At 48.2% G+C, this 13,591-nt stretch overlaps 1 protein-coding gene across 1 annotated transcript in view; it reads right to left on the bottom strand.

Moving 5' to 3' along the window:
• The window catches only part of slit3 (slit homolog 3 (Drosophila)), a 130,920-nt gene that overhangs the window by 11,882 nt on the left and 105,447 nt on the right, over positions 1–13,591 (bottom strand). Inside the window, exons 19-27 of the mRNA XM_084706883.1 lie at positions 11,100–11,263; positions 8,570–8,702; positions 6,436–6,504; positions 6,076–6,147; positions 5,844–5,915; positions 5,125–5,196; positions 4,021–4,184; positions 3,276–3,400; positions 1,738–1,832 (exon numbers count right to left, since the gene is read on the bottom strand). Of these exons, the coding sequence (XP_084563009.1) occupies positions 1,738–1,832; positions 3,276–3,400; positions 4,021–4,184; positions 5,125–5,196; positions 5,844–5,915; positions 6,076–6,147; positions 6,436–6,504; positions 8,570–8,702; positions 11,100–11,263 (966 nt within the window). The remainder of the gene's footprint in view (positions 1–1,737; positions 1,833–3,275; positions 3,401–4,020; positions 4,185–5,124; positions 5,197–5,843; positions 5,916–6,075; positions 6,148–6,435; positions 6,505–8,569; positions 8,703–11,099; positions 11,264–13,591) is intronic.

The following is a 13,591-nucleotide window of genomic DNA, read 5'->3' as shown; positions in this document are numbered from 1 at the left end:
CACAGGGAATAACCATATTTGAATATCTACACTTGGCAGAGACAGAGACACGCCTAATGTGCGACTATCCAGCTGGAATAAACTGGCCCCAACCGGTTAAAGAAGTGAGTGACAGCTATAGAGACGAGCCCTCAACATCTTTAACTGACAACGCCATGACTTCATTCTTTCCAGGGCTTACCCCCCCCCCCCCCCCGCCATCCCCCTCTACTCTGACTCTCCCTTTCCTCCCTTCGTCTCTCTGGACGTCTCCCTAAAGGGCGATCACAGACAGGCGTCGGCCAATCAGCGGCCAGCGCTTCAAAGGTGGCCGGGCGTCTGATAAGCATGTGACCTCTGATGCGCGCACGGCCTCCTGACTTATCTCCCTCCGGCCGTGTGCTCGCCTGCTCGCCAGCCCGTGCAGACTGGCACCTCATTCCAGTGTGTAACTAGGTCGACTATTAATTCAACTCGACAGTAGCTGGAACATCCTGCCAGCCAGAGGGTTGATTCATCTCTGCGTTGTGTTTTGTGATGTTGGACGGAATAAAGACCAAAGTCATCCACAGACTCACACTCAGGTCTACAGTGATGGTCTGCTACAAAAGATGAGTGGCTCGATACAAAGGGTGCACACGGCGGCTGTGCCAATGGAGGTGAAGAGGGCGAGGAGGGATAAAGATGGGCAGGCAGGAGAGCACAGAGGATTACAGACAGACAGACAGACAGACAGACAGACAGACAGACAGACAGACAGACAGGCAGACAGACAAATACAGGCAGACAGACAGACAGACTTTTATTTTGATAGTGTGTCATGTTTATATGAGGCTTTTATTTTGATAGTGCGTCATGTTTATGCTTTGTGGTGATGTGATTGGATAGAGCAGAGTGAAAGGGGCTGGATCTCAGGAAACTAAATTAGTTTCAAGCTCAGGAGTGAGAGAGCAGGCGACCTCAACTCGTATACTAAACGTAATTATTTTTGCCCACTAAAGTCTGATTAAGCCCTTGAGTATCTGCCCATCCTTCATTGTTGGCTGTACAATATCTAAGTCACAAGTCACCCTCTGGATCTGTCTAGCATTTCCCTCATGTGACATTTGGCGTGATGAATAGTGTTCTGCGCTGGGTCAAACTGGACCATCTCGCAGAACCAAACCTAATTGGGGTGATTGAATCCCCAGACACTGATTGCATTACAATTTCAAATGCCAGGAGAACCACCTATATTCTTATTCCCATAAATGACCAAGTCTCTGGCTCCAGGTGCTGAGGGACACAGATCGTACAAACTAGGGCCTGCTGAGGGCATCTGGACTTGTATGGAATTCTTAAACGATTTTCCTAAAGAATTGGGACATATTTATTGTTCTGTGTGACTGCCTAGTGTGGATTAGGGGTCAGTTTTGAGGTTTCGTAACGACTCTTTAAGGAGACACGTTAGAATGTGAGAACTATGCCCAAGGAGAACTCAATCCTGAAGGGATTCTAGAATGTTTAAGATGGTTCCTTTGTTAGCCCGGCTGGCTGTACATCTGAAGACTTGACTAATGGGTATCATAGCTGCTTGTGATGGGAAAAAGGACAAGTACAGGACACATTCGTGAGCGAGCAGAGACCTGGATACCGTGGGCTGGTTAGAGGGTAGGAATCTCCGTCAGAGTTAATGTCAGAATTATTAGATGAATTAGAATGAATTCGATGTCATTAGATATACATAGACGTCATTATCAATCATTGTAAAACAGTTACCTGAAAGTGTCTTGTTCAGGCTTTAGGTGGCACGTGCCTCCGTTGGTGCAGGGCAGGCTGATGCAGGCGTTGGTGGGCACCTCACAGTTCTGACCCTGCAGGAGTCCAGGGAGAGGAAAACACGGCCGGTCCTACTGATCAGATTCCCAGACATAGACCAAGGCAAGTGCTAGTCTAAAAAACAGATTCGACATCAAAAGGGCCACTTAGGACTAGGCTTTGTATATGTCTGCTTTTGAGTTGTTTCAACACATGTAAAAGAAAATAAGTGGGAATATTGAGTAAAGGGGTCTGTGTTTTCATGACAGGGTTTCTTTTTCTTCTACCAGGCAAGACTAGATTTGAAAATATAAGCAGTAAAATGTATTATACGATCATTCTTTTAATCCCCAAATCTCTTCTGGTGAATGATGTATCCACTGGTTGCTTTAGAGGGTCATATGGAAACACAGAGTGGTGAAGCCACCATCTGTGAATGGCTGACATCCACCCTGGGTGCCAGTCTGAGGAGACTTCAGAAGCACCACAGTCCATTTGAAGCCACACCACCCTTTTTAAATCCACATTTCAGACTGGTGTGTTTTCTTAATTTACACTTTTCATCAAGAAACTGTGTCAACTTGACTCCAGAGACCTTCTGAATCCCCCCTGCTCTCATTTCAAACAAAGGGACCAATGTTTCCCCCTTTTCTCTGATCAAAAGAATGCTCTCTCTTTCTCCTTTTTTATTCATTTTCATTCTCCACAGTTTGAAAGATGTGTTCCCCATAGCGGCAGACAAGACAAAGAGAACACACATTTACATTGTCAGAAGTATCCTTCTTTAAGACACACATGCACATTGTTGAACGGGGGGAACGGAAGTCATATCTTCCCTGTCAGTCCCAGACCCACACGGCACACGCACACGCGTGCGTGCGACAGATACATACACTTACACATTAACCTTGGGTGCAGACATTTTAATTAAAAAGAGAGGCCAGGTTCACCCCTGTTGGATTGTGGAGGTTAAGCTCTTATCTGGTGCTCTGGAGCACAAGGCTGACAGGAAACCCATAGGCAAACACAAGAGTAATGATCTGGCGTATGACGCACACTGACACTAATGCCTGCGCACACACACACAGACACACACACACACACACACACATTCTCAAAGATCGTGGATCCATGTATGCTAATGCCACCTTGAGTGGATCTCAGAGACTTTTACTGATGACAGCACTTTACCAGTTATCTTAACCCCATTTCGGTCCCTATTCAATACCTCAACTCAAACAAACGGTCGAATAATTTCTACATTGACCTGCAAAAAATGTATAATGCATGACTGTAAATGGGGGATGCTAATACAGTAGGCTTAAGCACTAGGATGGCCATTTGTGTATGTATGTGTGCATACATATGCACCGCAGGGACCAGTATACATACTGAAAACCTGTGTACATGAGTGTAGGTGAGAGTTAATGTAAGATGGCTCCAGAGGTGTGTGTGTGTAGGTGTGGCGCTGCAAGCTAGCTGGGTGTAAATCTTCTCACCTTGTATCCAAAGGGGCAGGTGCAGTGGTAGGAGCCCATCACATCACTGACACAGGTCCCATTGTTCTGACAAGGCCCAGCCAAGCAGGGGGTACACTTGGACATCAGGTTAATATCTACTGGACCTGCAGGGGGGGGGGGGGGGGGGGGAGGGAGAGAGAGAGAAGGAGAGAGGGGAAAGGGCAAGAGAGAGACAGAGAGACAGAGAGCAAGAGAGAGAGAGAAACAGAGCAGTAGATGAGAAGATGAGTGTGGGAGTTACAACGGCCTCATACATCCACTCTCTCTTACCCTCAGCACTATTTTCAAACCTGTTAAATCCCCAATTTGGCATCCTTAATCTGCCCTAATCTGATTTTAATCCCAGATCAGAGGTGCCTGGCATGCAGGGTTACAGGGGGCTGACGGCCGTCCAGGTCAGATGGGATTTACTGTCGACAGGACGCCATAGAGAAGGGAAACGGAACAGATGAGAGAAGAGAAGGAAAGAGGGGACAAGAAAGGAGGGGAACTAACGACCACTGCTGACACTTTCTGATGCCACCTGCTGAAAAATGGAAAGAACGAGAGAGAGAGAGAGAGAGAGAGGGGGGGGAGGAAGGAAGGAAGGGAGAGAGAGATAGAGAGAAGGGAGGGAGGGAAAGAGAGAGAGAAGGGAGGGAAAGAGAGAGAGAGAGAGAGAGAGAGAGAGGGGAGGGAGGGTGGGAGGGAAGAGAAAAGCAGGGAGAAGGGAGAGCGTCCTCACCCTTGCACTGGAAGCGGTTGAGGGGGGTGGTGAGGAGGAGGCGGTCGGCCATGTCTGGGGGTCCGGAGCAGCGGGCGATGCCAGGCTCTTTGAAGCCTGCCTTCACCCACTGGGAGAGCCAGCGCAGGTCACAGTTACAGTACAGAGGGTTGGCCCCCAGGGCACTATGGAGAAACAGCAGACAGACGTTGTTCAAGACCCTCGTGAGATGTGGATTGGGAGTTTGTTTTGGGGCTGATAGATGCTGCTATACCTGACAGGAGGAGAGGGTCCTGAGCGACCCTTCTGGTTCCAGAAGGCTAATTTTATATACTGTATATAGTAAACACTATATACTGTGTGGAATATATTAAATATGTAGTGGAAGCCTGACTCTCACAGGTTTGGTTAGAGAAAGTGATGACTGATTTCATCACTAACTTAACTGTGATTGTCCTGTATTTACATAGCAGTTCAATTTGGAAACATGTCTTATCCTTCAAATAAATGATAAACAGGCTGTAGTAGAATGCTGAAGATGTCAGTGAGATGAAGACTAAAGCCCTAAGAACCACGGAAGTTCAAACACAAAAGAACATGTGTTCTTTGGAGGGACAGGTCTTTTCTCTATGCAGCCTGTGTGCTAACGGCTGCTGGCTTTACCAAGGCAGGGCTGAGATACGTAGGCCCACGTGCGGGTCCAGTAGACTTCATAGACCTCAGCCCACACGCTGAATGCCTAGCAGAGGTAATCAAAAGTGGGGCGGTTTCTGAGGGTCCTCCTACGCTGTCCCCAACACACTAGTGCTCTGGGGTTAGCCTCTCTGCCTCTGTCTGTCACCCTGGCTTTCAGAACACAGTTGAAAAGGAGCTTTTTTCTAAAGATCTCTGACTGCGCGATTCTGTTGTCCTTTATGAATGTTGATGACACACCCACGCAGACACACACACAGGAAGTCATAGAGACAAAGGACACACAGTACACAAACCTGCAGTCCTATCCTAGATATATACACGCACACCCATGCGTACCCCCCCCCCCCCACACACACACACACACACACACACGCAGACACACACACTGTCCAGTGTAGCTCCCACCCATGCATGGAGGACCACACTCACAGATGAGACAGAGATGTCAGGTGGTTGAAGGCTCCTTCTGGTATGGTTGAAAGGTCGTTTCCATGGAGCGTCCTGAACGAGACAGAAAACAAAGGAGAGTTAGTGTGTGTGGCTGTGTGTGTGTGTGTGTGTGTGAGTGAGGGTGAAGACGACGACAGAGATCAGAGTCAGAGAGCTGTCTGACCTATGGAAGGCTATTCTGTCTGAAGGCGGCTTGAATCCCAGTGTACATGATGTCATTGAAAGCACTGCACCCCAGCAGTCTCTTACACACCGACACACACACACACACACACACAAACACACACACACCCACGTCACATACCAACGCATCCGGTTGGCTATTCTTCCTGCCTTTCCCTAAGCCATGTGTGGATGGGACCACCTGTAGGCAGGCACAGGTGAGCGGTGCAGTCCCAGCTCCTGGGCTTCATGGCAGCCAGGGTTAAGCAGTCTCTGCTGCTCCGGGTTAATTAGAGGCTGGTGTGGCTGTGTTTGGGTGGCCCACAGGAAGCCCAACCTGGCCTGGCAGACCTATGTTTGATTTATCTGGAGCTGTTGTGGAGCAGGGGGTGGACACCAAGACGGATGACTTGGAAAGCTGAGAGGCGGAGAGGCCATTTATCACACGCCGCACGGGGCGGAGAGAGGAAAGAGAAAAGAAACAGAGAGGGGGGAGGAGGAGGAGGAGGAGAGAGGTAAGAAAGTTGTTTTCTTACAGCAGTCGGAGCGATTTGAGGCCGTCGAAGGCATGTACGGGAATGCACCGGATCTGGTTGTAGCTCAGTATCCTGGGAGAGCACCAGACAGGAGACAAGGTGAAGAGGGGAATCTTACTTGGGGGGAGAGAAACACAAACACAGATGCTGCCAACCCCCGCAGCCCCCCCCGTCGTCCAGCCCTTCTGCGGCTGCGATTGGTCGGCAGTGTCACGTTGTCATGGTAACTCACAGTGTAGCGAGCTGAGTCATGTTGGAGAAGGTGAGAGGAGCCACTGAGCTGATGCTGTTGTTGCTCAGGTCCCTGCGGAAGAAAACACACACACACACACACAAAAATTGTGATATTCCTAAACCTAACAGTCAGTCTTAACAAAAAACAGTCAAAGACGCACACACACACCGTAATATTACTGAACATACAAGTCTGACTCAATAAAAATACAGCTGCCATTTCAAAAACTGTAAATTGGAATGGTGTATTGGATGATGTAAAGCTGAGCCCTGTTTTAAAACAGCATAAACAAGTATTATTATTCTTAAGTTTGTACTTGTGCTTGTAATGCAGTTGGGTCCGCAGTCCAATACTCACATGAGAGACAGTTGTTTGAGAGAGGACAGTTCTTTGGGGACAGTGGTCAGGAGGTTACCTTCCAGGTATCTGGATTAAGAAGGAAAGCTGAAGTCATACTGGTGCACATAAGCCTGCAAACACACACACACACACACACGCCCGAGCACACAGCAAACACACAATCACTCTTCCTCTCCATCTCCTCTTCCTCCTCCGGGCTGTCAAAAGAGCCCATAACCATTCTGCTGTGGAGCGGAGCCTCGTTTCTGGCAGAGGCGCTCTACGGGAGGTCACTGTGGGGTCATCATAAGAGCCATGATGTAGTGTGGGGTCAGCAGCTAATCGATAGCTAATCAGCGCTACTGTATGGATCCTGGAGCAAAGCAGAGCTGTGTGACTGCTTCAGTAACGAGAGGCAGTGGGTGTGTGTGTGTGTGTGTGTGTGCGCGCGTGTGTGAGTGTGTGTCTTCTAACCTTTTCTCTCTTCTGTTCTCCATGTATCTTACTGCCAATCCCATGTCATCCCTCTTTCGACTACTCTGCCTTCCCTGCCCCCCCCCCACCTCTCCCACTTTCAGGCATCATCACTTCTCATTTCTGTCCTGGAGCCAAATTCTCTCTCTCTTCACTGGTTAGAGGAGCAAGGGAGGACACCGAACAAACTGTCTCTCGTCCTTTTCTGTGCATGTGAGAGAAACGAAAAAGAGTGTTTGGTGTGTGTGTGAGAGGGAGGGTGTTGGGTGTGTGTGTGAGAGGGAGGGTGTTGGGTGTGTGTGTGTGTGTGAGGGAGGGAGGGTGTTGGGTGTGTGTGTGTGTGTGAGGGAGGGTGTTGGGTGTGTGTGTGTGTGTGTGAGAGGGAGGGTGTTGGGTGTGTGTGTGTGTGTGTGAGAGGGAGGGTGTTGGGTGTGTGTGTGAGAGGGAGGGTGTTGGGTGTGTGTGTGAGAGGGAGGGTGTTGGGTGTGTGTGTGAGAGGGAGGGTGTTGGGTGTGTGTGTGAGAGGGAGGGTGTTGGGTGTGTGTGTGTGTGTGAGGGAGGGAGGGTGTTGGGTGTGTGTGTGTGTGTGAGGGAGGGAGGGTGTTGGGTGTGTGTGTGTGTGTGTGAGAGGGAGGGTGTTGGGTGTGTGTGTGTGTGTGTGAGAGGGAGGGTGTTGGGTGTGTGTGTGAGAGGGAGGGTGTTGGGTGTGTGTGTGAGAGGGAGGGAGGGTGTTGGGTGTGTGTGTGTGTGTGTGAGAGGGAGGGTGTTGGGTGTGTGTGAGAGGGAGGGTGTTGGGTGTGTGTGAGAGGGAGGGTGTTGGGTGTGTGTGAGAGGGAGGGTGTTGGGTGTGTGTGTGTGAGAGGGAGGGAGGGTGTTGGGTGTGTGTGAGGGAGGGAGGGTGTTGGGTGTGTGTGAGAGGGAGGGTGTTGGGTGTGTGTGAGAGGGAGGGTGTTGGGTGTGTGTGAGAGGGAGGGTGTTGGGTGTGTGTGAGAGGGAGGGAGGGTGTTGGGTGTGTGTGTGTGTTGGGTGTGTGTGTGTGTTGGGTGTGTGTGTGTGTTGGGTGTGTGTGTGTGTTGGGTGTGTGTGTGTGTTGGGTCATGCCCTCTCCTGCTCCTCTGACCCCTTTACCATTTGGTGATGACAAAATCTATCACAAACCCACACAGACCTGCCCACCTGCCCACTGGCGCGCACACACACACACACACACACAGCCCCATGGCTCAGTGACACGCTCCACCTCCTCTAAAGACGAGGGATTTGGGTAGCTCTGGATTCCTCAGCAACGTGAAATAGAAGCTCTCCTTAAATCTATTGGAGACGTGCAGACCTTCTCAGAATGTCAGACAGCAGCCCTGAGGATGGCTACACATTTCCATAATGGGTGAGCTTGACACAGGCAGGCAGGCTGGGGACTGGGGCGTGTCTGTGTGCCTGAATGTGTGTGTGGAGCTTGACACAGGCAGGCAGGCTGGGGAGTGGGGAGTGTCTGTGTGCCTGAATGTGTGTGTGTGTCCATGTTGGGACCATCTGGATATGTGCAACATTTACAGATTTGGGGTGTGTGTGTGTGTGTGCACTTTGTGTAAAGGCTCATCTGTTTTTCTATGCATATGTGCCTATGCCTATATCTGTAAGCGTGTGCATGTGTGTGTGTGTGTGTGTGTGAGAGACTCACAGCTCTGTGGTATCCTTGGGGATACCCTTGGGCAGAGTGCGCAGCCCTCTGTTACTGCAGCGCACCACTGTCTCGGAGCACGTGCAGCCCTCTGGGCAGTGAGACAGGGGCAAGCAGACATTCTCCTCTGTTCCTGTACAGAAGAAGAGAGACGGAGGGAGAAAGAGAGAGAGCGGAAGGGAGAGAAAAAGAGAGAGAGGGGGGGTGGTGTAATAAGAGAGAGAGAGAGTGGGGAAGCGAGAGAGAGAGAGAGAGAGAGGGTAACGAGAAAGAGAGGGCGAGAGAGAAAGGGAGAGGGAGGTAGAGAGAGTAAAAGAGGGGGGGACAGAGAGAGAGCGAGAGAGGGAGAGAGAGAGGAGGGTAATGAGAGAGAAAGAGAGCGAGAGGGAAAGGGGGGGAAACAAACAAAGCGATAAAGCCAGAGTGGACGTGAGGTGCAGTGCAGGACGAGGGGGTGTCCAGTCGCTCAGCACTTGGTGTTGGTTGATGTCCGTCTGATCCTCACAGTCGTAATCAGAGAGAAAGGGTGCTGAAAACAGCCGTGTGTGATAACATCTACCCAGACATACGACCAAGCCAGAAATCACTCAATCAACTTTGAGTGTGGAACTGTGTCAACAAAAACTCTACAAATAGGGATTGGGTTTGTGAGAAGAATCAAACAACAGCAAGTCAACTTCCCATACATCTTTCCTCACAGTTCCTTGAAGATTTTGACAATTATGACAAACGATATTTAACAATAATACAGAAATGCCTGCCGGCAGGAGTTTCAGATCTGGGTTGTATAGTTCTTGGCTGGAGTATCCCTACAGTCCACTTCCCCCTCCAGCTGCCTGTGTTAGCAGCTAGAATCAGCTGCCTCTGTTAACAGCTAGAATCAGCTGCCTGTGTTAGCAGCTAGAATCAGCTGCCTGTGTTATCAGCTAGAATCAGCTGCCTCTGTTATCAGCTAGAATCAGCTGCCTGTGTTAGCAGCTAGAATCAGCTGCCTGTGTTAGCAGCTAGAATCAGCTGCCTGTGTTAGCAGCTAGAATCAGCTGCCTGTGTTAGCAGCTAGAATCAGGCCTGGGAGAGACCGTATCTTTGGAGGCTGGAGTTGTGCAGCCCCAGATCAAAAAGAACCAGGGAAGGAAACATGAAGGAAGGTAATGAAGACATGAAGGAAGGTAATGAAGACATGAAGAAAGGTAATGAAGACATGAAGGAAGGTAATGAAGACATGAAGGAAGGTAATGAAGACATGAAGGAAGGTAATGAAGACATGAAGAAAGGTAATGAAGACATGAAGGAAGGTAATGAAGACATGAAGGAAGGTAATGAAGACATGAAGGAAGGTAATGAAGACTGATTGGGTCCAACCAAAACCTGAGTGCTCTCAAGCCGTAGCTGGACGTTCCAGTGCGTGTGTGCGTGTGTGTGTGTGTGTGCATGTGTGTGTGTGTGTGTGTCAGTCGACGACTGACTTTACACTGGCGATTGGAGGACTTTAGAACACAGCCAAATATCTTCCGGCAAATCAAATTAACTCTCCTTTCCCCTCTCTGCCCTCCAACAACTTAAGTGTAATTTAGGAGCTCTATAAATAGACTGCTTCAGTGTCACTGTGTCTACAGCGGTTATGACTGTGAGACTAAAAGATACAGAATGACCTAACCACGCCTTCCTAACTGCCCGTGAAAGTATAATTAGCATTTAGCATTGAGGGCTAATAAACCAGACTGTGACCTACAGTCTATGGGCTGCTAGCAAAAAAGAAATCACAATCCTTCACAAGAAAAATACGTTGACGACGTGAAGTGTTCAATTGTTAATCCGTGCCTGTTCATTTTTAATGAAAGTCCCTAGTCAGTACTTTATCCTAGAGTTGATGAATGCAGAGAAGCAGAGAGAAAGAAAGAGAGAGAGGGAAGAGAGAGGGAAGAGAGAGAGGGAAGAGAGAGAAACCTCGACCCGATAGAAGCCAAACCACATTTCCGTTCTGGAGTTCAACTTTACGGTAAAGTCACTGGGCCTGCCATAGTGTGTAGGTGTTAAATGTGTGTGTTTGTGAGTGTGTGAGTACATTTTACTGCACAATTGCCTGTTTTCATTGCTATAATACTTGCTTTCGTAATAATAAAACTAAATTGGCCATGGTTCAACACCACTACCATAATTGCAATATGGAAACAGGAAAACACACACTAATGTGAGATGATTCGTCTGGGTGTGTGTGCATGCGCTGTACTTGCGTTTACCTGGGAGATTGACATAATGTACAGTACTGTGCAAAAGATTAAGACGCAACAACAATTGAAAGTAACATTTTAAAGACATAATGAGAGGAAAAGACTCAACAAACATGATTTTAACAATGCACTTTCATACCCCCACACATATACAGAAGAGAAAAAATATATATATATTAAAGACAATATTTATGTATTTAAAGTTTTGTTGTTATTGCAGACCTTTTCACAGTGTGTGAGTGAGAAGAGAACGAAGGTTCATTGTGACAGAACGCCAGGTGTGTGTGAGCGTGTCGTACCGTCGCAGGTAAAGTCAGGAGTGGCCACATCCTGGATGGGGATCTCCTTGAGGAAGCCAGGCTTCTGGCAGCGAGGGTTTCCACTCACCACCCTGGTCTTCTTCAGCCAGAGGCCCAGCCAGGCCAGGTGGCAGTCACATACGTACGGGTTGGACAGCAAGTTGCTGAAAGAACCAGAGAAGAAGAGACTGTCGCTACATCCTGTTGATGTTGGATTTTACATTTCGACTTGCATCTTAAATGTGTGTGTCTTAAACACACACCAACACTTTGATGAAGACAACGGCTCTTCAAAATTATCTTCCATTTGTATTATATTATATTCTGCTCCAGCCTCTGCAACATGCATTTCATACTGACTTGCCAACCCAATCACGGGAGGCGGGGTCGGACTGGCCGTCGGGAGGGTTGGGAGATTCCCTGAACGGCCGGTCAAACGGCCGCGGCATAACGCAAAAAAATAGATCAATGTATCATAATAATACACGGTCGTGGGCCGATCTGCGTTTCAAAATCCCGGGACGTTTTTCAGTCTCAGACCTGACGGGAGGACATGCTGATAGTGTGAGTCATCCACAATGAACCCGTGATGACCAAATCCATCGAGTTTTCTGAACGATACCCATGACTGGCATTCTTTTCCAGACCTGCCATTAGTGGTGCTTGAGTTTTCACCCTCCAGTGACTCTCACTTAGGCTTGGGTCTGTTTCCAGATCTGAGTGGAGCAGAGCTAGGCCACAGAGGTACATATGGACTTCAGTATAGCTGGCTAATGTGTGGTGGGAAAGCTTTGTATCTTTGCCACCAAGATAATCTAAAAAAAAATCTGTTTGGCAGATATATGTCAAACTCAATCCCACGTTTTTTGAAAAATGAATTTTGTACTTGAGTACTTGAGAGGGATCCATTAATGTAAGTGAGCCAGGTTGGATTTCTGGTTGTAGAATGGAGTAGGCATCGTAGCAAATGTAAGAAGTAATTGGTGATTTGGGAACTCTACTTTAGTGCAGAATTAAGGAGGTGAACCGGTCCTGGTCCTATCATGTCTCTATAGCCTGAACTAGCCTGAACTGAATCAGTTGATTTTAGAATGCATCGCCAAACGTTGCCTTGAAACCTAAAGAATTGATGGCGTGTTAAAGCCTTTTCACAACCAGTTTGCTTTAAATGAACCTGAGGTGAACATTGAATCCTTCAAGAGATGTTGCAGAGTGAGAGAAAGTAGAAGCATGTCAAAATACTGACAAAGAAAGGCTGATGTGGAAATGTGCCTGGTTCATGCTACACATACTAATGGATGATTAAATATATATATGCATCAGAGTCAAATATACCTGAAGAACAAGAAAGGCACTGCAGCACAAGAATGTATAATTTAGCACAAAATGTCAAGTGGTCAAAAAAGGTAGAATAGAAAGTCACAAAAAAGGACAAAAAGCTCTCGTATTTCTGGACAATCCAAAAGGTTTCCATACAGAGAAAGCTCTGTTCTGACAGATCCCCTACAGCAACAGGTCTACACCCTCTGCCGGAAACACTTGTTAGATCTAATTTAGACTGAGGCGAAAGGGAGAGAGGGGGAGGAGGGAGTGGGGGAGAGGAGGGGAGGGAAATGACAGAGAAAGGGGGGGGGGGGGAAGAGAGGCTTGTGCTGTTGGCACAGTTTGATCTGCCTGTCAGGCCGCTGCGCTATGCTTTGCTATACAGGAGACCACAGCAGCTGTCCCTAGCCTCCTGGTGCTGTTCTGTATGGCTGGCTCTCTCTGGTTCACAGTCCAACTGGTATTTTTAGGTGGGCCACAGACTTGGGCTCCTGGCCTGTGTGTTCTGAAGTCAGTGCTGGAGCGGATCTGGCTGTGTCAGCCACACACTAATGAAAGAGCTGGCAGACCACAGAACTACTTTTACTGCTGGTGAGAGAGAGAGAGAGAGAGAGAGAGAGAGAGAGAGAGAGAGAGAGAGAGAGAGAGAGAGAGAGAGAGAGAAAAGAGAGAGAAAGAGAGAGAGAGAGAAGGGGGGAGAGAGCAGGAGGGAGTGATAGAGAAAAAGAGGGAGAGACGGCCGGTGAAAGAGAGAAAAGAAAGAGAGAGGACACAAAGCTAGAGAGAAAAAGGAGTAAATGAGAAAGATGTACAGTCTCAGAGATGGGAGAACGATATAGAAGGCCCACATTGAGGAAAGAGTTCTTTATTTTTTGCCCCATCTCTGTTACTCATAGTAGAAGCACCTACCTAGGATGTCAGCCTGCCATGTTTTATTCAAACGCTTTATTATTTAAACACCTATTTCTGGGTGGTCACAGTATGAAGAACAACACTGAGTCAGACAGGGCATCGTAGAGGAGTTTTCTACCTTCTCCCACGTACATACTACAGATATGATCAACCCTGACAAGTTAATCTCCCACCTAAACATTGCTTCATCACATTGAATGTTGCTCAAAACTGCTTTCTACCGCTCTCAAGTCAATATTTATACAGCAGTCTATTCC

The sequence above is a fragment of the Hypomesus nipponensis genome, chromosome 1 (assembly GCF_054491055.1).
Source record: "Hypomesus nipponensis isolate SF chromosome 1, ASM5449105v1, whole genome shotgun sequence".
Lineage (NCBI taxonomy): Eukaryota > Metazoa > Chordata > Actinopteri > Osmeriformes > Osmeridae > Hypomesus > Hypomesus nipponensis.
Note: the sequence above shows the minus strand (reverse complement) of the source record. Positions and strands in the feature narration are given on the sequence as shown.